General features: G+C 41.1%; 1 protein-coding gene across 1 annotated transcript in view; it reads right to left on the bottom strand.

Moving 5' to 3' along the window:
- The window catches only part of dnah7 (dynein, axonemal, heavy chain 7), a 237,985-nt gene extending 232,647 nt beyond the window's left edge, over positions 1-5,338 (bottom strand). Inside the window, exon 1 of the mRNA XM_055637789.1 lies at positions 4,479-5,338. Within this exon, the coding sequence (XP_055493764.1) occupies positions 4,479-4,541 (63 nt within the window). The 5' untranslated portion in view covers positions 4,542-5,338. The remainder of the gene's footprint in view (positions 1-4,478) is intronic.
- Between the last annotated feature and the right edge of the window lie 19,228 nt (positions 5,339-24,566).

The raw sequence follows: 24,566 nt of genomic DNA on the forward strand, positions 1-24,566 counted from the left end.
TTTTATGAGTCTTGGTGAAATCACATTGGGAGCATATTTCACAGCTGTGATTACTGAGGTGAGGAGATTGTTCTTTCATTAAGTCATGTGATAGGAGCAGAATTAGGCCATTCAGCCCATCAAGTCTACACTGCCATTCAATCATGGCTGATCTATCTCTCCCTCCTAACCCCATTCTCCTGCCTTCTAACCATAACCCCTGACACCCGTACTAATCAAGAATTTATCTATCTCTGCCGTAAAAATATCCATTGGCTTAGCCTCCACAGCCTCCTGTGGAAAAGAATTCCACAAATTCATCACTGACTAAAGAAATTCCTCCTCATCTCCTTCCTAAAGGAACAACTTTTAATTCTGAGGTTATGACCTCTAGTCCTAGACTCTCCCACTAGTGGAAACATCCCCTCCACATCCACTCTATGCAAGCCTTTCACTATTCGCTAATTTTCAATGAGGTCCTCTCTCATCCTTCTAAACCCCAGCGAGTACCGGCTCAGTGCAGTCTAACAAAATGATTGAGTAGAGTTAAGCTTTTAATCCTTTGGAAGAACTGGTAAGTGATCTCCATGATACAGAACATTTTTAAGCAGCTTGGTGATAAATGATGTTTGGCTGCTCCTGGTCTCAGGATAAGATGTCACCCAATTCGGACTGAGATGAGGAGACAAAATTCTTCACTCCATTCGTGAATCAATTGAATTCCCTACCTCATAAGGCTGAAATGCTGTGTTATCCACCACATTAAATACAGAAAGTTAAACATTTACATTGCAACAGAATTATGGATTTCTAATGGAAAGATGGAGTTGAGATGCAAGATCACCCATGATCTGATTTAATGATGGAGCCAAATTCATGGGACAGAATGGCCTCCTTCTGCTTCTTCAATTTCATCTTCTGAACTGAATGTGACATAGGTATGTTCTTCTTAAAACAACATTAAAACCACTGTTGGCCCACATACATCCATTCCAAATAGCTCCTAGTCATATTTCCCTTCCAATTGTCACTGCCACTCTTCTAATCATTGCTAGTTTTCCCACAGATCATTTCTCTCCATCTTAGTTGAACATCAACCACCCAACCCCATTCTCCTTGGAAACACAAAAATCATGAGCAGGAATCAGCCCTTCAGCCCTTCGAGCCTGCTCCACCTTCCTTGTTATCTCCACCTCTCACTTTACTGGAGAGCCATTGGCGGCACCCAGGCCATTAAACTCTTCTCCAGGAAGTTACAAAAGGACCAACACATCATACCAACTTCGAGCACACACCAGCGGACAACTGTAAATGAAACTCCAACCTTAAGCATTGAAGTATCAGCAGAGTGCTTAATTCTCTTGAACGAGGCTTAATTAACCCCCATATACTAAGCTATGCAGACTTAGGTGGCTAAAAACAAGATCTAACTTTAACTGTTAAGAATTGCAACTGGCAGGGTAGACTGGTTCAGTTGAGTTTATTGTCACGTGTACCAAGGTACAATGAAAAGCTTTTGTTGCGTGCTAACCAGTCAGCGGAAAGACAATACACGATTACAATCGCGCCATTCACAATGTACAGATACATGATAAGGAAATAACGTTTAGTGCAAGAGAAAGCCAGTAAGGTTCGATCATGATGTTCGGAGGGTCAGCAGTGAGGTAGATAGTAGCTCCCATTGACAGCCATTTGTATATTTGAACATTTAATAATGCTATGCTGCTTGTTGCTGGCCATCCTTTAACACATCTAGACTTCAGATTCGACTTTCACCATAAAATAGTTCTCAACATAATCATAGAAACATAGAAAATAGGTGCAGGAGTAGGCCATTCGGCCCTTCGAGCCTGCACCGCCATCTAATATGATCATGGCTGATCATCCAACTCAGTATCCTGTACCTGCCTTCTCTCCACAAGGGCTACATCTAACTCCCTCTTAAATATTGAACTGGCCTCAACTACTTTCTGTAGCAGAGAATTCCACAGCTTCACCACTCTCTGTGTAAAAATTGTTTTTCTCATCTCGGTCCTAAAAGACTTCCCCGTTATCCTTAAATCCGTTGACCCCTAGTTCTGGACTTCCCCAACATCGGGAACAATCTTCCTGCATCTAGCCTGTCCAACCCCTTATGAATTTTGTAAGTTTCTATAAGATTCAATCTTATAAATTCTAGCGAGTACAAGCCAAGTCAATCCAGTCTTTATTCATATGAAAGTCCTGCCATCCCAGGAATCAGTCTGGTGAACCTTCTCTGTACTCCCTCTATGGCAAGAATGTCTTTCCTCAGATTAGGAGACCAAAACTGTACGCAATACTCCAAGTGTGATCTCACCAAGACCCTGTACAGCTGCAGTAGAACCTCCATGCTCCTATACTCAAATCCTTTTGCGATGAATGCTAACATACCATTCGCTTTCTTCACTGCCTGCTGCACCTGCATGCCCACTTTCAATGACTGGTGTACCATGACACCCAGGTCTCGCCTTTTGCATCTCCCCTTTTCCTAATCGGCCACCATTCAGATAAAAGTCTACTTTCCTGTTCTTGCCACCAAAGTGGATAACCTCACATTTATCCACATTATACTGCATCTGCCATCAGTATATATACACTGAATATATACTGAAATAAACAAAGCGTTTGTTGACAAGTGAGTTGCTAGAATTAATTTATGTGGATCAGAGTTTTTTCCAGAGTTATTTTGCTGCTAATATGCAAAAGCTCCCCCTTTTCAAAATAAAAGCAGAACTGTACTGACAGTGGGCAATTTCTGAATTTGCCAAATAAAAAAAAAAACATCATTCTTAAACTGAAGAAATATATATTTCAATGATATTAAATATAGATTTTAATGACCAGCATACAATTCATACAATATATGCAATAAATACAATATATCAACAATGTCCTTGGATACAATTATCGCAACTGAAAGAAAGATTTGTATCTCAGTGTACACCAAAGATTATAGAGCAGAGCACTCCTCTAGTATCTTTGGTGTACTCCACAAAGCACGTTGGAGAACATTTTATGTTGTAATGTATGAAATATAGCAGCAAATTTACAGACCAAGCTCCAAAATGTTCCCGATGTTGGGGAAGTCCAGGACAAGGGGTCACAGCTTAAGGATAAGAGGGAAATCCTTTAAAATCGAGATGAGGAGAACTTTTTTCACACAGAGACTGGTGAATCTCTGGAACTCTCTGCCACAGGGGGTAGTTGAGGCCAGTTCATTGGCTATATTTAAGAGGGAGTTAGATGTGGCCCTTGTGGCTAAGGGGATCAGGGGGTATGGAGAGAAGGCAGGTACGGGATACTGAATTGGATGATCAGCCATGATCATATTGAATGGCGGTGCAGGCTCGAAGGGCCGAATGGCCTACTCCTGCACCTAATTTCTATGTTTCTATGTTTCTAAAACAAAGGTATAGCAAGGAACTGCAGACGGTTTAAATTGAAGACAGACACAAAAAGCTGGATTAACTCAGCGACTCAGATGTCATCTCTGGAGAAAAGCAATAGGTGATGTTTTGGACCCGAATCATCACCTATTCCTTTTCTCGAGAGATGCTATCTGACCGGCTGAGTTACTCTAGATATTTGTGTCCATCATCCAAAACAAAGGTAATGCCAATAATAACATTCCAATTTTTGTGACACTGAGGAATAGAATTTGGCAGCACAAAGACTCTCTGCCATTCTTTTAAAAAATGCCATTTTCTCCTTAACTAGAGAATTTCTATCATTTATAAAGGATAGATGTCAAACCACATGCGCACATGCAACCTTAGCCCTGTGAATGCCCATCAATTCATGCAGTGAATAAGCGACAGTAACCAGGCAAAATGTGAACAAAAATTACAAGTTTCCTTATAAGATTTTGATTTTTTTTTAAATTTATATCAATTTTGAATTTAACATTGAGTTTAATCCGCATATTCTGAGTAATAATACTGTGCTCAGTAATATTGTGGGCCGCTTCTCATTTTCTAAAGTGTCCAATTTCCATTTCATTTCAAGTAAATTTCAGTTTACAATTAGAATTTCGATTGCGCTCGTTATTCAATTCATACTATGCTGGTAACTGTCTGTGACTATTATTTTTTTAAAATAAATAACGCAAATCGTTTAATAACGTTTCCTGAACACTCAAAAATAACTCGTTTCAACAATTAAGTTCCTTCAAACTGCTACAATGTGGGCGATATCCCAGACAACGTGCATATTATACAGACGTGGTGATGATCAGATAATCTGCTCTCAATGTTTTTAAGTCGTGGAGATACTCCCTCATTCCTTGGTGCCACTTCCAATAGTAGAGCGGGCGGGACATTGACTAGCCACCTGCAACCTGCCCACAGGCACTGGTGCTACTGTAGATGAGGGGCTGAGACTTGAACCCAAAGCTGCTGCTGCTACTGCTGCTGCTAACTCCACCAGCGGAGACCTCTCCGCTACACTAACCCCACGCTTACTGTCGCCGCAGGAGTTACCTTCTTGGCTGCCTCCGGCTCCTGGCTCTCCTTGAGGCACTGGCACAACGAGGAGTCCTCCATCCTCCCCTAGACTGACTCTTCAACCCGGGTGGGTGGCAAGAGTGTGTCGCCGAGCGACTGCAGCGCATCCAGCACTTGTGGGGGGATTGGCCGCCCGCCCGCAACAAGGGTTTCAACCGCGCGGCGGCCAGTCCAGTCCCGTCCCGACTGCGGAGCCTCCCTCACTCCCTCCCTCGCACCGATTCACTGTTTGAAAATAGCCTCGTCGTTTCCATGGTAACGGTTACCGACCAAGCTCTCGGGGAAACAAAAGGCTCAAAGTCGTCCATCAGCCCGCACCAGCGTGAAGACACCGACACAAAGTGCTGGAGTAACTAACTCAGCGGCACAGGCAGCATCTCTTGAAAAATGAATGGGTGATGTTTCGGGCCGAGACCCTTCTTCAGACTGAGATTGAGGGGAGAGGGAAACTAGAGATAAAGACGCTGATACAAAGAGATAGACAACAAATGAATGAAAGAAATACAAAACAGTGACTATTTCAAAGAACGTTGGAGCCCACAATGGTCCATTGTTGGCTGCGGGGTAGGTGTTAACGAGTTATACAAATAGTGAAACTTATCAGGACCACAGGATACTAGTACCACTAAGGTGGGGGGAGGGACGGAGAGAGATTTGAAGTTGGAAAATTTTATATTCATACCATTGGGTTGTAAGAACACAAACTTTTCAGCATCTGATAATATCACGTGGATTTCAAAAGTCAAGAGTGCTTTTTTGCCATATGTCCCAGGCAGAACAATGAAATTCATACGTGCAGCAGCACAACAGAATATAACATAGTACTCCGTAAACAATATAATAAACAATTAAAAAAAGGTCCATATATATGTATACACAGACAAACCCAAACTCCACAACAATTTAAAATATAGAGAAGTGCGGGTTGGATATCTGATATAAAATGGTGTATACAGTGCATTCAGAAAGTATTCAGAAAGTATTCAGACCCCTTCACTTTTTACACATTTTGCTACATTACAGCCTTATACTAAAATTGATTAAATTCATTTTTTTATCATCAATCTACACACAATACACCATAATAAAAAAGCGAAAACAGGTGTTTAGAAACTCCAATCAAGTTGTAGAAGCATCTCAAGGATAATCAATGGAAACAGGATGAACCGAAGCTCAATTTTGCGTGTCATAGTAATAGCCCTGTCCCACGGTACGAGTTCAGTCCAAGAGCTCTCCCAAGTTTAAAAAAATCAAACTCATGGTAAGCACGGAGAATGAACGTAGCAGGTACGTCGGAGCTTGGGGACGTCTCTTAGCTCTAAAGGCAGGTACTCGGGAAGACTCGTTAACGGCAGGTAAGCACGGAGAGACTCGTGAAGATTTTTCTACATGATGAAAATTGTCCACGAGAGCCCCGAGTACTGATGAGTGGCCATTACTGTAAATCTCCGAGTTCAAATCAGGGCAAACTCGGGAGAACTATTGGAATGAACTCGTACTGTGGGACAGGGGTTTAAAGGGTCTAAATACTTTATAAATATGATATTTCCGTTATTTATTTACAATTACTTTGTAACAATTTCTAAACACCCGTTTTCACTTCATCATTCAGGGGTATTGTGTGTAGATTGATGATAAAAAAAAATTGAATCAATTTTAAAATAAGGCTGTAACGTAACAAAATGTGGAAAAAGTGACAAAACTAATGCCCCCAAGTCTACATAGCTCAGAGCTTATTTTGAGATTGTAGTGTTTAATAGCCTGGTGGCTGTTCCTGAACCTGGACATTGCAGATTTCATGCTTCTTCTCGATGGCAGGAATGGAATGAGAGCACGGTGGTGCGGGTCTCCAATGCTGCTGGCTGCCTTTTTGTTCACTTAACGCAGGAAGGAAAGTTAATCCGTTATTCTTGTATCCTTCACTCTAATGCGTTGGTACAGTTTGGAAAATATTATGCGTAGCATGTTTCTCTTGGGCAGAGGATAGCAGGGACGAAGCTCCCCACGGTTCTCACTGCCACTTTCTCTCCCAAATTACTCGTCTAATTGCAGGTGCGTCCATCCTAGGTTCCTTATAAAACATTGAAAATTTACATTTATGAATTTATCATTGGTTTTTAAATTGGACTTTATAATTAGTATGTTTAAGAAGGAACTGCAGATGCTGGAAAATCGAAGGTAAACCAAAATGCTGGAGAAACTCAGCGGGTGAGGCAGCATTTATGGAGCGAAGGAAAAAGGCAACGTTTCGGGTCGAGACCCTTCTTCAGACTTTATAAATAGTATGTGTAGGATTAAATTATATAAAGGGAATGTGTTGCTGAACTCTTCAGACCTGAAATATTAAACTCTATTTCTTTCCATAGATGTTGCCTGACCTGCTGATTTTTCTATAATTTTCTCAATTTATATCATATATCTAGCTTTTAAAAATATATATTTTTTTTTAATTTATATTTTATTAACATTTTTAAATTGTTGTGGCGTTTGGATTTGTGTGTACCAATATCATAATATTCCCTAAAGTAACCTCAACTGTTACTGGTCTGCATTTTGCAATTGAAGCATGTAGAAAACTGGATGTATTCACACTAATTGCACTGAGAAACTGTAGGCAGCATCTGGAGAATGAATAAAATAGGAGGCTCTGTTAACAATCCAACCTACTTCGTTTCCCAGGGATCAGTGGAATTTGAAGCTAAAATGGATTTCAGGACTTTAGGGGAAATCAAGGATTATGGGAACCAGGCAGAAAAATGCTGATGCCTACATCAAACCATGCATAGTTTTAATGTGACAGCAGATTCAACATGACATGTGGCCTACTCTTGCTATTTCTTGCAAGCTCCCTTTCCTTTGGTATGGGATCTTTTACTTTCAGCACTTGCCATGGGATATTTTACCTTCATCCGTAGACCATTCTTTCCTAAAATCTCAGAAAGAAAGCACATTAAAATGTACAGCTCTTTTTTCATTGATATCTTGGAATTCCACCGGGTGGCGCCGCGAGTGGCAGCCTCGCCAGCAGCTCGTGTGTTTGTTCGACTTTTTTTGTTAATTTGAGTGTGTGTAAATGTATGTTTTAATGTTTCTTGGTATGTCTGATGTGGAGGGTGATGGGGAATAGGGGAAACCATTTCCAGTCACTTACGTCGACGGAGATGCGACTTTTTTCCGTGTCACATCTTTGCCCCCCCCCCCCTTCCCGGCCTAACAACTGGTTTGGTGCGGCCTTTCCAGACCAGAGACTGGTCCAGAGTTTCAAGCAGCAGGCGCGGCGCGGACTTACCATCGGGGAGCGGGCGATGACATCCTTTGCCGAGGATCGCCATTGTTGGCGCTCTGACCGCAGGTGCCCGTTGACTTTAACATCGTGGAGCAGCGGTCTGCGGAGCTTCTAGCGCAGTACAGACTTTAACATCATGGAGCTGCGATCCTTGGCCGAGGATCGCCAGTGTTGGAGCTCCGACTGCGGGGGCTGCAGACTTTAACATCGTGAAGCAGCGGTCTCCGGTAAGAAACGGCCAATTCGGGAACTCCAGGCTGCGGTGTGTTTTCTGATCCGTCCCGACTTCAGAGTTTTGATCATCCCGGCGAGAGGGCTTGAACATCTGTAGCAGCGACTGTGGAGGGTTCTAGGCCCCGACCATGGGTGAACAAAGGAGGAAGATGACTGAACTTTATTGCCTTCCAGAATGCCGATTCCACTGTGGTGGATGTTTATGTTAAATTCTATTGTGTATTGTGTTATTTTTACTTGTATGGCAACTCAAATATCACTGTACCTTAATTGGTGCATGTGACAATACATGTGAACTTGAACTATAATCCCTAGATTGTGCATTGAAAACATAGAACATTCTGAAACTCGTGCAGTGTATCAAGCCTTGAAGTGCCTCTATTTGTTTTCTTAAAATCAAGTTATGCAAGAAAATAGTCCTCAGGTTATGAAGGGCACGTAACCATGTTCTGTAGAGATGCTGCCTGACCCAAAGTGCTGAGTCACACCAGCACTTTGTGTCCATTTGTGTAAACCAGCATCTGCAGTTCCTTTTTTCAACAGTCCTCAGATTTTGTTGGCATGAAAGACAGATACAGACAAGTAGGCCGTTTCTCAACAATTTCTTCTGACAAGCCTATTTATGATGTGACTCATACTTTTAGTTAAAAGATGTGGCTGATATTGCAATATTGCCTTGCATAATAAGCATTCACTGGACTATTTCTCAAAAATCAAAATTGAGGAACAAGGTTAAGAAATCACTTACAGGATTGTTAGTCCCCACAATACAGTAGAACAGTCAAATTTATAGCTAACAAAGATACATATCTAATCAGATGAGTTTTGGAGCTGAATAAATAGTTAAATGGAACTTTGTTGAGGCAGAGACCATTTGATAAAGGATTTATCAGGTCTATAAAGAAGGGTAGGAGGTGGTATTTTCTTTCAATCACTGTAGCAACAGTCCAGCAACAACACAAAGTAAATATTTGTGCTGGTTACCTGCTGGACAAGGTTAATTGCAGGTAATGAAGATACTTCTTGGCATTGAAACATAGAAAATAGGTGCAGGAGTAGGCCATTCGGCCCTTCGAGCCAGCACCACCATTCAATATGATCAGTACCCCGTTCCTGCTTTCTCCCCATATCCCGTGATTGCTTTAGCCCTAAGAGCTACATCTAACTCGCTCTTGAATACATCCAGTGAATTGGCCTCCACAGATTCACAACTCTCAGACCAAAAATGTTTTTCCTCAACTCAGTCCTAAATGGCCTACCGCTTATTCTTAAACTCTGACGCCTGGTTCTGGACAAGGGGAAATTTCTTTCCTGCTCAATCCCTTAAGAATTTGATGTTTCTATAAGATCCCCTTATCCTTCTAAATTCCAGTGAAGATAAGCCCCGTCGATCCATTCTTTCATCATATGTCAGTCCCGCCATCCTGGGAATGCATATTTAAGGCATAGGAAGTATGACAGATCTGCACTGATAATTTAGATAGTTTCAGCTCTTCATATTGATCTATATTAGCCAGCAAAAATATAACACCTTAACTCTGTGTCTACTTTAATGTTTCCTAACTAAATATGTTTTCACATGGTGTCTCTTTCCTACTAAAGATCGAGAAATCACATTGTGAGGCCATTAAATCTATTTTGGTGCTCCTCTCCACTTATTTATGATGATCTATTGGATAGATTATCCAGAATTTTCCATAGGAACAAAATATTTTGAATTAGAATTTCACCAATGTGCCAGATCCTTTATTGTTTTGCAGTGCTACTTGTTGGCATCGAACAGAAATTTCCTCCAACAAATACTGATATCCCTGAACCCATCTCAATGTCTTCACTTGCCACTAATCAATTTCTTCACTCCACCCCTTTCCAAAGTTACTGCCTAAGGCTGAAGCAAACTGTTTGCAACCTTGGAACTCTCCTTGATTATTGATTTTCCAAACATATTAAATCTGCCTTGTTCACTTTGTATTAATGTGTAAAGTGCCTGTCCCACTTAGGCGATTTTTTTAGGCGACTACTGGCAACTCTCATAGTCGTAGAACGTCGCCGAAAACCCGGTGACTGGACCCCCCCTATGACCATGTCTACGACCATGTCTACGACAACGTCTACGACAAGCTACAACAACCTAGCACCTAGTCGACGTCAAGCTACCGACAACTGGCAACCCATTAGGACGTCCACCTACGACCACACCTACGACAACCAAAGTCAACCGTGGCAAGCTACCACCCCGTCGGCGACAACTGACGCCGGCTGACGTAGGTAGTCGCCAATGGAATTCACCGAAGTCAGCACTGGGGACAACCTACGTCACCTGCCGACAACCTACGACAGCACCTACATCAGCAGAAGTCAAGCTACGCTCATTGGTGTCAACCGACTGTCGCCGAAAAATGTTGAACGTGTTGAAAATCCAGCGGTGACCAGAAAGACGCTACGTCTCTTTGGGCAACTGAGGAAACTACTCACAACCATACAGGCGACACCCCGGCGACCATGTGGCGACAGCCTAGTTGCCTAAAATAGCCTAAGTGTGACCAGCCCTTAACTCTAAACCATATCTGCTGTTATCTTTTTCTATTGCATTTTACACCTTTCGAAAATTGGATTCATTCAAAATTATACTGCTGTGCTCATTGCTTCTGGTTAAAAACATAACCCAAGTTATTAAAATTTGTATCCTTTCTTTCTCATCATTCCTTGGTCTTGCCATTCTTTATCTTTGTCATCTCCTCCAGTTTGGGATTTGCCTGGAGCTTCAATTTTAATTCACTATTGGCAATGTGGTTTCAGTTGCCAAGTTCCATGGCCCTAGAACATTCATCCTAAACTTCTCAAACTTTTTAGCTGGGGTGGAAGATTGCAACCTTCACGTGGTCCGCCGTGTTTCGACTAATGCAATCAATTTGACGTGCACAAACGGAAGATCAAATAGAACAAGTTGTCCAACAACTTTAGGCTGTGCACGCCACACGAAAGAAGAAGAACCTTTTTAGGTCATTTTACTTAGACTTTAGAGATACATCATAGAAATCGGCCCTTTAGTCCGCCTAGTCCGTGCCAACCAGCGATAACCTCCTAAGCTTGCAATATCCTACATACCCGGGACAATTTAGAACTAACAGAAGCCAATGAACCTACTAACCTGTACGTCTTTGAAATGTGGGAGGAAACTGGAGCACCCGGTGAAAACCCACACAAGTCACAGTGAGAACATACAAACTCCATACAGACAGCACCGTTAGTTAGGATCGAACCTGGGTCCTGTAATACAGCAAAACTACCACTGCGCCACATTTTCTTTTACTCTTTTAAACGCTTCTACAACCTTTGTTTGGTATCAAAATCTGTTTGAAATTACTCATGCGAACCATCCTGGGTCATTACGTTTTCCCACTTTCACATCCATTCCCTACGTACTAGGGGAAATTTAGAGGCCAATCAACCTCGAACCTACACATCTTTGGGATGTGGGAGCAAACCAAAGCACCCAGAAGATACCCACACCATCACAGGGAGGAAGTGCTAACTCCATACAGACAGCACCCAAGGTCAGCATCGAACTTTGGTCTCTGGTGCTGTGAAGCAGTAGCTCTACCAACTGTGCTATCTTCAAGTTATCTAGAAATTGCAGTATTTAGAAATTTTACCAATTCCGTTATGAATTTTAATAGCCTATAGTGATATAGAGTAAGGATACACCCTTTGGTGTGGCATTAAAATTAGAAAATGCTGAAAGCAAGGTCTGTGGTAATTGATGTAGTTCTGTTGATAAGTAATGCCCCTGTCCCACTTAGGAAACCTGAACGGAAACCTCTGAAGACTTTGCGCCCCACCCAAGGTTTCCGTGCAGTTCCCAGAGGTTGCAGGTGGTTGCAGATAGTGGAAGCAGGTAGGGAGACTGACAAAAACCTCCGGGGACTGCACGGAAACCTTGGGTGGGGCACAAAGTCTCCAGAGGTTTCCGTTCAGGTTTCTTAAGTGGGACAGGGGCACATATTTTTGCATGTCAGGATCCCTGTATATACTTGAAAATAGAAAACAAACTTGTTTAAAAGAAAAATGTTCCTGCCCATTGGTTGCCTAAAGTTTACTTAATCTAACTTGTAAGTATGCCTCTAGATGGTTAACCATAATATCTTTGATGGGGATGATCCTGGCATCAGTATTTAAACTGGGTCTCTTGCCTAATGTAAATCCATCTGCAATGTTCTTAAATCAATTGTTAGGCCAGTTAATTGGTCTCCAAAATAAATTACCTTAGGCTATTCTTTTTTTTTAAATCCTTCCATTTATGTTATGGTGTGGGGGGTGGTGTAAAAATCCAGTCTTTCTAAACCCATATAAATATTTCAGCTGGCTAATAGTCCCTTGGGATTTGTGCTTCACTGGGATTCCCCTTCACTTCATATCCCATGAGTAGGTCCATTATGTTGGTTGGCTCGGCCTAAGAATCACATAATTTATCATATGCCTCTGAACACTCGTGTTGGGCACACAATTTATTGAACACAAGGCAATGAGGTTAGGTTCCAAAATGGTGCAAAATACTTTTAAGTTTAGATTTGGTCATAATGCTTACACAGTGAATTTGCACAGGAAAGCTGAACCATTCCCATTCCCGCAATTCATGTCTCATTATCTTCAAATGCCACCCATTCTAATCCTCACCATTATATGGAAAAAAACGAGAAACTGCAGATGCTGGTTTACGGAAAAATAACACTTAAGTATCTCAGTGGGTCGGGCAGCACCTCTGGCGGACATAGATGAGGTTTTGGGTCGGGACCCTTCCTCAGACCGATAGTGGTAGGAGGGGAAGAGAAAGCTGGAAAAGCATTGGGGACGGGAAAAAGCCTAGCAAGTGATAGGTGGATAAAGGTGAGGGAGGGGCTATTGGCAGATGGGTCGACAAAGAATGAGATCAAAATGGAGAAAGATAAGGAGTGTGAAATATGAAGCCAGAGAAAGATAAAGGTGAAAGAGGATGGGAGGAGATAGGGGAAGGATTAGTGGAAGAAATGGGTGCTCACCTAGTTGGGGCATAGTGAAGTGGGGGGGGGGGGGGGGGGGGGGGGGGGGGGGGGGAGAGAGAGAGTAACTTAAAATTACAGAGTTCAATATACACACCATTGGGTTGTAAGCTACTCAGGTGAAATATAATATGCTGTTCCTCCAATTACCAGGAGTTTTGAGTCATTCATGAAACTTGAATGTAGATATGTAAGCTTACTTCCCAATACAGTGCTGAGAGAGTACTGTGTCTGAGATGCCATTGGGTTCAGACAGTAAAGCAGGAATGTCAACTCTCCCACATGGCCATAAATGATCCTGCAGCACTATTTATTCTTCAACCGTTTTCACTAACACCGATTATCTTGTCAGTTTTACAGTGCTGTTTTACAAGTGTGCTGTGAACAAATTGGCTGCCACATTTCAACCATAACTACCATGACTGTACCTCAGAAATATCAGTAACATGCTTTGGGACCTGCTGAACGCATGAAAACAGCCTACCCATGCAAGTTTCGTTATTTGTCGGCAGCTGGCCAAAGTTAGATAGATGCTTACTGGAAAATTGGGATCCTGTGGAAATAATAAATGTTCAAATTTCAGGCAATAAGTGAGTTGAATTATTTCCATTAAGTAGTAAAGTGCAAAACACACTGCTAAATTGTATTTAATGATGTTCCTGTAAAAATTATGTTCAGTTATTAAAGTTCTTATCCTTGTTCTCCAATTGAAGCATCATCTTAAATTTTATGACAGTCATAGGGGCGTGTGCAGTGAGTTCCATACTTTGGAGTATCAGCCCATACTCTACTAACTTCCGTGACCATGTATTGCCTGAGAATGTATTTAAATACAAAACAATAAAAAGACACTGTTGTCAGTTTATACCAGTGGCTGACCAGTAATACAAGTTATTTTGCATTGATGAAAAGCAATTGCTCATTGCATCTATGCAAATTTGACATTGTGTAACTTGGACATGAAGGTCAATTAAATTTATTCAGACTATGTTAAATAACCATGGTCAATTGTGGCCCACCATTTCAGTTTAACATCCTTTACAGAACAATTACAATCGGTTAGGAAAACACTTTAAAAAAAATAATCACAGATTAATTAAAAGTAAGGAAAATACATTTGAAGTGCTAATAGCCTTCTGGTTCTCTGTTGAATCAAGCTGAGTAAGCATTCATATACCAGTGAATTTTATGGAAATAAATATTGTAACAAAGCATGTTACAGTCAATATGATTATGGACATTTCCATTTACCCTGGATCAACATGAACAAGGTAAAACAATTAAATATGCTGTTTGGATCTATGCTGCATTGAATACATTCATTCTTAAACTATGAACAGACCAATTGTTGACCTACAGCAGATCAGCAGATGTGGCTTCATATGATTCCCTCCCCCATTTGCTAGATGTTATTTATTTGGGCATGTTGTCGAAGTGTTAGTGTAAGAGTATTTTGTGGATCTTGAAATCTGTAATTTCAATATCACATTGGAAAGGAATAAGGATCATCATGGAGTTAAGGTCCTAAATTGGTGTACGACTGATTTCTATACTATAAAACAGGACCTAAGAATATAGTAGTATATCTGTATATCCTGTATATCGGCGAGACCAAGCGCAGGCTCAGCGATCGTTTCTCTGAACACCTCCGTTTAGTCTGCCTAAACCTACCTGATCTCCCAGTTGCTCAACACTTTAACTCCCCCTCCCACTCCTACACTGACTTTTCTGTGCTAGGCCTCCTCCATTGTCAGGGTGAGGCCCAGCGCAAATTGGAGGAACAGCGTCTCATATTGGGCATCTTACACCCTAGTGGTATGAACATTGACTTCTCTAACTTCAGTTAGCCCTGGCTTTCCCTCTCTCTCTCCATCCCCTCCCCAGTTCTCCCATCAGTCTTACTGTCTCCGACTACATTTTATCTCTGTACCGCCCAATTCCGACATCAGTCTGAAGAAGGGTCTTGACCTGAAATATCACCCATTCCTTCTCTCTGGAGATAATGCCTGTCCCACTGAGTTATTCCATCATTTTGTGTCTACCTTCGACCTAAGAAAATAGATTGGGAACACCTGCATGTACGTAGAACACAATCCAACAATTGGGAATCTTTTAACTGAGATAGTGTGAGTTCATAGCCAATATATAAGGATAAAATACTAGGGAGGAAATTCGAGATGACAAGGGGTATTGAGGGTTTGATGAAGGAAAATAAATGAAACTTATCAGGCCCAGGCAACTAAAAGGGACAGAGACCCTTGAAGAGTACAGAGCATGTAGAAAAATGTACTTCAAAAAATCAGGACTGCAAAGAAGGGCCATGAAATATCACTGGTCGGCAAAATTCCCAAGGCATTAAATGGATGTATTACGAGCAAGACGGTAACCAGGAAAAGAGTCACTCCCCTTAGGGACCAAATGGCAATGTGTGTGTCGAGGCACATGGCGAGATTTTAAATGAATAGTTCTTGTGTATTCACTAATGAGAAATACTTAGTTGATGGAGAGTTCAGGTATGGGACAGTGATATTCTAGAGCATGTTAGCCTTAAGTGGGAGGAGACGCTGAATACCTTGGAGCACATAAAGGTGGATAAGTTACAAAGGGCAGATGAGACCTGTCCCATGCAATTATGGGAGGCACGGAAAGAGATTGCTGGGGCTCAGGCGGATATCTTTGCTAGACACAAATGAGATGCCAGATGGATGGAGAATGACCCAGGTAGCTACAGACCAATGTACGTATCAAAGGTAGGAAAATTATTGGAAAAATTCTAAGTAAGAATTTATTTACCCACCCTTGGAAATGCAGGGATCGATTAGGTAAAATTTGCATGCCTTAATCATGCAAAGTCATATCTCACTAGTTTGGAAGAGGCAAATGTATATGGAAGGGTGCAGGACAGCAGATTTTTCTACATGGATTTTTTCTGACTTCTGATAAGGTCCAGTGAGGTGGGCTCATCCAAAAGATCTAAGGCAGGCTGGCAAATTGGTCCAAAATTGGTCTGGAACAGGAGCCAGAGGGTGGTGGTGGTGGAGGTGGAGGGTTGCTTTTCTGATTGATAATCTGTGACCAGTCCATACCAAAAGGATCAGTGCTGATAATGTAAAGGTTTGTTATACACATTAATGATTTGGATACGAATGCAGTAGACACAAAGTTCTGGAGTAACTCAAGGGTCAGGCAGCACCTCTGGGGAAAAAAGGATGGGTGACATTTTGGGACAGAACCCTTCTTCAGACTGAAAGTATAGGGAGGGTAACACAAGCGGGAAAAGGACAGAACAAATCAAGGCCAGCAACTGATAAACAAGGAAAGGTGGAGCCCATAATGGCCCAATGTTGGCTGGGGAAGAGGCGATAATGAGAGGGATACAGGGATGCGAACAGTGAACTGGGCGAACGACTAGAGTGTGGGGTGTTTTTAATAAGTTTTCAGATGACACAAGCATTTGTGCTGTTAAAGAGAGCAAGAAGGCTCATCTTCGGCAGTGGCATGATGCTCATCTGGAAAGTTGGTCACAACAATGGCAGATGACATTTAATCCTGATAAATGCAAAGTGATGCACATTGGAACGTTAATAAGGGTAGTCTATGACCAGTACATACCAAAGGATCAGTGCTGCTGGTGATGTTGTGTCACAATTTTATAAAAGATCGGTTAGGCCACACATGGGGGTATTGTGTGCAGTTCTAATCATCAGTCTATTGGGAGGAAGGATGAGGCTGCACTGGAGAGGAGATTCACATGATTTTGCCTGGATTAGAGTATTTCCATTATAATGAGAAATTGGATCGACTGAGTTTATTTACCTTGGACCAGAAAAGGTTGAAGAGTGACCTGATAGAGGGGCACAACGTTATGAGGGAGATAAATGGGTTAGTTAATAACAATCTTTGTCCCATGGTCTTGGTGTCTAAATCAACAAGACATAGTTGGCTGGTGAAAGCAGGAATGAAAAGGATCCGAGGGGGATTTTTTTTTGCCCCACAAAGAATTGTTTGGAATCTGGAACACACTGTCTGAAGTAGTGGTGGAGGCATGTGCTCTCACTATATGTAAGAAGCACCTCAACAAGCATTTAAATTGCCAATGTATAGAAGGCTATGGACCAAATGGGATTAGTAAATTGGCATAATTGAAGAGGGTCAAAGGGTCCACATTTATGTTATCCTATTCACTGCATGAAGATAAAGACCCAACACAGATGGATACAAATCCCACTCAGTGACAGAACCAGCTCAAAGAGTTAATGGCCAGTTCAGTTTCTAATGTTGCTAAGATATTTCACTTCCTTATCCAACTTTGTGTTTAATTAACTTTCATTTCTATTGATTCGAGGTCCAAATTCACCTGAATTTTAACTTTCCAACAGCTGGTTTACAAATTATCTATTATGCTAATAGGTTCCTTATTGTCTATTAAGTTTTAGCTAAACTCCAAAAACACGAGAATAGCATACCCTTTGAATCCATACACTCAATGTTACTCTTTTGTACATCATTAAAATGTTTATACATTGATATCGAAACATCTATACGTGTTCGTACAGCTTTTAAAATGATATCACCAAGTAAATATGACTCATGCCACAAGGAAATTCTTCATTATAAACAATGTAACTTCCACAAAATGTGAAACAAAGCAGGTTCTTGATTTTTTTTTTCCAAGGAATTTATTAGAATTTGCAATATCTTTAATATATCTGGCAGGAGGAAGGCAGGCATTAAATTACGTCATATCCCCATTAATTCAGGATTTCCCAGGTAAAATCCTCACTATTTCTCTCCTTGCCATCGTTGCCATGTTAGGTTTATATTAGTAATATGACATTCTGATTAATGGGAATATTCTATGACGGAATGTGCTGCCAGATCGATCAGATATGACAAATTCTAATAAAATCTTTGAAAAAAAAAAACTTGACAGCATGGTTTGTTCCACATTTTGGCATGAGTCATATTTACTTGGTAATACCGTATATTGAAAGCCGCAGCAACACATAGATGTATTGACATCAATGTATGAACCTTTTAATGACTTGTACAAATGAGTAACTTTGAATGTATGGATTTCAAAGGGTATGCTATGCTCTTGATTTTGTCCACAGCTAAAAATGAATAGACAATACAGAACCTGTTAGCATAATAGATAACTTTACTTCACAGCTGGTTGGAATTCCAACTTTCGCCAAGCCGGCAGAAAAATCACAAATGAAACCATATGGTAAGAGTGGTGGAAAGAACGTTCAGTCTGGACACAGGAAAAAAAAGATAGATTTCTGTAGTTTACTTTAGCAATAAACAGTCCCTTTGCCCCACTCAGACCAGCAATCCCTGTACACTGGCACCATCCGACACACTAGGAACAATTTACAATTTTTACCAAAGCCAAATTAACGCAAGGTATAAACCTGCACGTCTTTGGAATGTGGGAGGAAACCGGAGCACCCAGGGAAAACCCACATGGTCACGGAGAGAAGGTACAAACTCCGTAGACAGCACCCGTAGTCAGGATCAAACCTGTGTCTCTGGTGCTGTAAGGCAGCAACTCGACTGGTAAGGCAGGGTGCACAAAGCTTGTACTCACATTGTGGTGCCAGGTGGCGTCGAAGGGGTGGAGGTCACAGGGGGAAACATAGTTACAGTTGTGAAGTGAAAACACTCAGAATTATAGTCTGGGAACATTGCTGTGGCATGAAAGCTGTTAGAGATCCAAAGGGGAACAATCTAATGCTCTTACGGATTGGTCTATACTGGCTGCAGTTAGTTTCAAGAGGTAAGATAAAAAAATATTGCCTTGACCTTTAAAGAAATGAAACATAAGGAAACACTATTCCAGTCGTCAGTATATATCTGCCAGAAGATGGGGATTTGGAGTTTGTCCCAGCTATTAACTTTATATTGCATTCATGGTAGAAATCCATTGAAAATCTTAAGACGATATAAATTGTCTTATAGGATACCAAAGATAGCATTCAATTATCTAAAAATGATCCAAATGAATATTGAGCAATTCCAGCTTTAATATACTTAATTTGCGAAATACTTTGCAAAGTGGCTAATATTCAATATTTCAAAGACATTCAACCGAGAATGATTCCAGATGTCAACCAAATCACAAATTGATCTGAGTCCCATTTAGGATGCACAGTGAAAACTGACTTTTTTCCTCAAAGCAAGGAAAATGTAACATTGGACGTCTCATGTTGCTGAAAGAAAACTGATTGTTATTAATTGTCACAACAGTTTTTAAATAACTAATCTGAGGTTTAAATCACTTTGGAAAATTCCAGGAATGACAGGGGTGAATAAAGATCAAAACATGAGTATTCACACAACACCAAATTAAAAAAGCTCCAATTACATTTCTCTTGGCAGCCAACGCGTCCCTTTCATTTGAATGGGTCTGTTATAGTAACAGTCATTTTAATCTGTCCAGACCTCTTTAGAGCTCATGTGGAACTCCACACAGGTTGGACAAATATGACTGACTTAAACCCACACTAGGAATGAACTCTGGGTGGTACAATGGTAAAGATGGGTATAAGTGTCCACATCCCGGCACAGTAGCATAGTGTTGCTGAGAAAGGCTTGAAGGATATATCTTTGGGGAGCACCAGATATAACTGTAATAAAAAGCAACTACAGATGCTGGTTTTTACCAAAGATAGGCACAAAATACTGGAGTAACTAAGCAGGTCAGGGCTCCAATATTTTGTGTTTATCCAAGTAAGACTGTGTTAAAATGGTAAAAGTAGCCACTACTGTAAATTCTCTGGCAGGGAAGACACAGGTAATTTATTTTCTGCCTTCACTTCCAAGCCTTTGTTCAGTATGGGTGAGGTTTACCAGCATCGCCCAGCCCCAGAGGAAAAAGCAGTGAGAAGCTGGGCTGCATACCATTGACATTCCACAAAAAGTTTTCTTTTTTTGTGGCCAGAAGAATAAAAATAGAACGGGAAAGACATGCTGGGCATAATTCCCCACGCTGCAACACACTAAAGAACTGTTTGGGCCCATAGTTTAAGAACCTCTGATTTAAATGTATGCCCTCTGGTTAGTGAAGTCTTTGCTGATGAAAGTCAATCCTTCCTATTCACATTGTAATTTTCCACAACATTTTTTGAACTTTCAAAAAATTGGCTGCAAACAATGCACAAACAAAATATAATTTAGCCGTTTTCCAATTGGATACTTTGTAATCAAGGTTTAACAAGCAGCCTGCAGTTTTGACAGATGATGATATCATTTTACAAATTTATAAAATTAGGATGGTGGTGTTATTTATGACAGACAAAAAGGCATAACAGAATTACAAAAAAGGAACAAAAAAGGCATTTATTTGCAAAAAAAGGCATGTATTTCCACCACCAAAATATGGTTAAAAATGATAATATAAAGGTATATTACATTAAATGGCCAAAGTTGCCTGGTTGCACGTAATTACTAGCATTTTTTTTTTTCAAATTATCCGCTGTTAAACTATGCCGCCTGTCAGACAGAATATGCTTCAGTTGTGAAAAACTTCTTGCTACCTCAGCTGAGGTCACTGGTGCATACCTGAAACAAGCTACAGACTCTATATTCATGTCGATATCTTGTGGATTACAACTACCTTTGAGAACTTTAGCTATGTTTTGTATTTCTTCAAGATCTTTGTTAGCTAAAATCACTCTCTCACATTTTCCTTGTATGTATTTACCCACATCGCCAGGAACTTTACGAATATCGTCAGTTACTCTGTTGAAAATTTGAAAGTTATTCACTAATGTTTCGCCACGATTCTCAAGGGAAGTGGTAGCTTGTGGGAAGTTTGCAAAATTGGAAGCAATCAATAGGTTTTGGAGAAGACTGAACCAGTGGGCAGCGGCACGAATGAATGAACGACCGACGGTGGCGCCCCCGGTGGTGGAAATGTTCTTGTAATTTATATTATGTTAACACGTTAATAATAATATTAATAGTAACGTGTTAACATGGAAAATGTCGTTGTAATCACGGTACAACTAGAGAAAATAGCACGACCTTTCAGCAAAATGGCAAAAAAAAGGCTGATTTAGGCACTCGATCATGTAAAGGGCATTATCTTGGTGAAATCATCAAAAAAGGCATGAAAAGGCACATGGCATTTATGACAAAATCCTGGCTCTAATTATTACCAATGTGACCATCAAATTTATTTTCACATGCTTCAGCCTCATGACAAATTTCCTCATTTCAGTTTGAATCAACACGTTAATTTTACTACGAAAATTACATGTCTTTTCAAGTCCTTATAAATGAGTTCTTGGTTCTTTTTAAAATATCGCTGGCTGTACAAGTTAACAAAATCGCATTACAAAACTATCTGCTGGAGTGTCCATGCAAACAGAACACAGTGTTCCACTTTCCTCGCCACCCACATGATTGGCATGATCTTTCTGCATTATCTTTGGAAAGTTCCTAAGATTACAAATTATATGACTGCAGAATCCCAAACTGAGCCAAAAGTCCCTTGGGTACAGTGGTGGAGCAACAGTTAAATTACCAGACGAGTAATCAGTAGACCTGGGTTAAGAATCTGGAGATTCCACGACAGCTTTGGTATTCAAATTCAGTAAAAATCTGGAATGTGGAAAATGCACCAACTAAATACCAACTGGATCCCCTATCTGATAAAGGATGTGCGGCTTTGGAGAGGATCCAGAGGAAATTGATGAGAATGATCCCATGGATGATTGGGTTAATGTAAGAGAAGTGTTTGAAGTCTTTGGGCCTGTACTTGCTGGACTTTAGTATTATGAGGGATCTTATTGAAAGCAACCAGATAATGAAAGACCTGGATAGCATGGACATAGAAAGGGTGTTTCCAGTAAAGGGAGAATCTAGAACCAGTGGGCACAGCATCAGAATAAAAGGATGTACTGTACCTTCATAATAGAGGTGAGGAGAGATTATTGTTAGCAGAAATATGTTAAATCTGTGGAAGGCCAAGTCATTGGGTATTTTTAAAGAAGAGATTGAAATATTCGAGATTAGTAACGATATCAAAGGTTCCAAGGGGAAAGCAAGAGAATGAGGTTGAGAGTGAAAAATAGATTACTCATGATTGAATGGCATAATTCTGCTCCAATGTCTTATGGTCAACTAATGATTACCATGAAAGCTACCAGATTTGTATGTCCTCTGAATACAATACAATATTTATTCCATTTCATTTGAACCTCAGTGAGGCTCAAATGAAACTGTTTCAACAGCCATACAAACAAAACAATTCCTACAAGGCACACAAACAATTCAATTTACACAAACATCCATCACAGTGAATCTCCTCCTCACTTTGTTGCACTATTGCTACTTTATTGAAACAAAGTAAAAAATAAAATTGGATGGACAAAGTTGCTTCCAGTCAGTCAAACTTGTCAAGTTCTGCTCACAAAATTCTGGGTAACATGGACTGGTCAAGCCACAGCTTGTCACAGTTATATTCGCAAAACCATACCTTACAGATGGTGTACCTTACTCATCCATAAACATTCCTAGAAACATCTTGTTCTACTGGCAGGACAGACACACAAGGTGGCGGCACAGTTGTACAGAGAGGGAGTGGTAATTTGAGCCCTCAATGTTGATTCTAGATCCTATGAGATCACATGGCATCAAACACAGCGAGGAAACAACCTCCTGATTTCTACTCCCATTCTCTGTAACTGATGAATCAGTGCTACTCCATGTTGAATAACACTTGCAAGAAACACCGAAAGTATCAAGCACAGGAAATGTACTCAAAGTGGGGAACTTCAATGTTCATTGCAGATGGCTTGATAGCACCATCTCTAACAAACCTGCCAAAGGTCGTCAGGACTACATCTGCAGCAAGTAGTGAATGAACCAACACAAGGGATAACCATACTACATCTTAGCCTCATCAATCTACTTTTGACGGATGCATTTGTCCATGATAGCATTAATAGAAGTGACCTCCACACTGCATCAGGTTGTGTGGCAATACAAAATATGCTAAATGGGATAGACTGAAGCAATATCTTGCAGCATAGCACTAGATATCCACGAGGCACTGTAGACCATCAGCAGCTGCAGAAATGTATACATCTACCAACTGTAACCTCATGGCCTGGTGTATCCCGCATTCTACCATTACTATCAGGCTTGGGGACCCAAGGTAGGTAGTTCAATAAGCAGAGCAAGAGGGCCCAAGTTTTGAACTAAAACTGAGATGCCAGCTTAGTAAAGCTGCAGCAGTCTACTTGTGCATGACGCAGCAAAAATAGAATGCCATGGACGTAGCTAAAAGATCTCACAGCTAACTAATCAGATTTGTAGAGTTCTGTACACCACATCTAGTCACGTGTAGTGATGGACAATTAAACGCCTAACAAGGGATGGGAGGGGTGAATAACAGCCCCATTATCAATAACAGCAGGCCTCAGCATGCGAGTGCTAGAGAAAAGCTTGAGCAATCATAAGCTTATTCAGTCAGAAATGCTGCATAGATTACAGCATCTATCTTGGCTTCCTTAGGGTCCCCACCTTCACCACAAGAAGTAAATTCAATTTGCTCCACATGATATCGGGAAATGGTAGAGAGGACAAGATAGTGTATGTCAGACCATCGCAGCTACGGAAAGGTAGACCTGTGTTCCAGAACTACATATGAAAGAAGCAACCGCAGATGCTGGTTAAACCGTAGACATAAAAAGCTGGAATAACTCAACGGGACAGGCAGCATCTCCGGAGAGAAGGAATGGGTGCCGTTTCGGGTAGAGATCCTTCTTCAGAAGTAGTTTCAGAACGACTTGCACTTCTAGTAAACCAGTCCAGTAAATTACAAAATAGCATTTACCCAACTATGTAGAAACTTGCTCATTTATGTCCTGTTCACAAAAGGGATATTTCCAATCCAGCTATTTATGTGCACCCAGGCCATCTATCTATCTATCTATCTATATCTATACTATTACTAAAACTCTCATCTTGACCACTTCCAGTCTGCGTTGTTTTCAAATTTGAGCAAAAACGGTACCCTATATCGCTAGGATTTTTTCACCGCCTTACTCACCGTTCTCCAAGTGCACCAGGTTTTGTTCCGATTCGTGGAAGATTACAAAAGTTATCAAGGTTTAAAAAATCGTGAGATCAGCAGATTGACCTTCTCGCCTGTCATGAAGGTAATGCTCCTACCGGCACCCGCTGGAGAAAAAAGTCCCGGAGGCGGGGCTGAGCCCGTGAGCACGTCCAGAAGCCGACCAGATTAAAGTTGAAGCAGCGTAGTGTTAGTGTGGGGGGGGGGGGCTGCGCGTGGGGGCTGTGTTCGTGTACAGGTGCTGGGGATGGTATCAGCTGAGTGAGTCCGGAGTGGGTCCTGGAGCCAGGAATTGGAGAGCCCACACACCCCCTCCCTTACACCCCCCCATTCAGCTAAGCTACTCAGACACGCAACATCCACCACCAAGGAGGACAAGGATAACAGGCACAATGGAACACCATTACATGCAGGTT

Source organism: Leucoraja erinacea, chromosome 7, assembly GCF_028641065.1.
Source record: "Leucoraja erinacea ecotype New England chromosome 7, Leri_hhj_1, whole genome shotgun sequence".
Taxonomy (NCBI): domain Eukaryota; kingdom Metazoa; phylum Chordata; class Chondrichthyes; order Rajiformes; family Rajidae; genus Leucoraja; species Leucoraja erinaceus.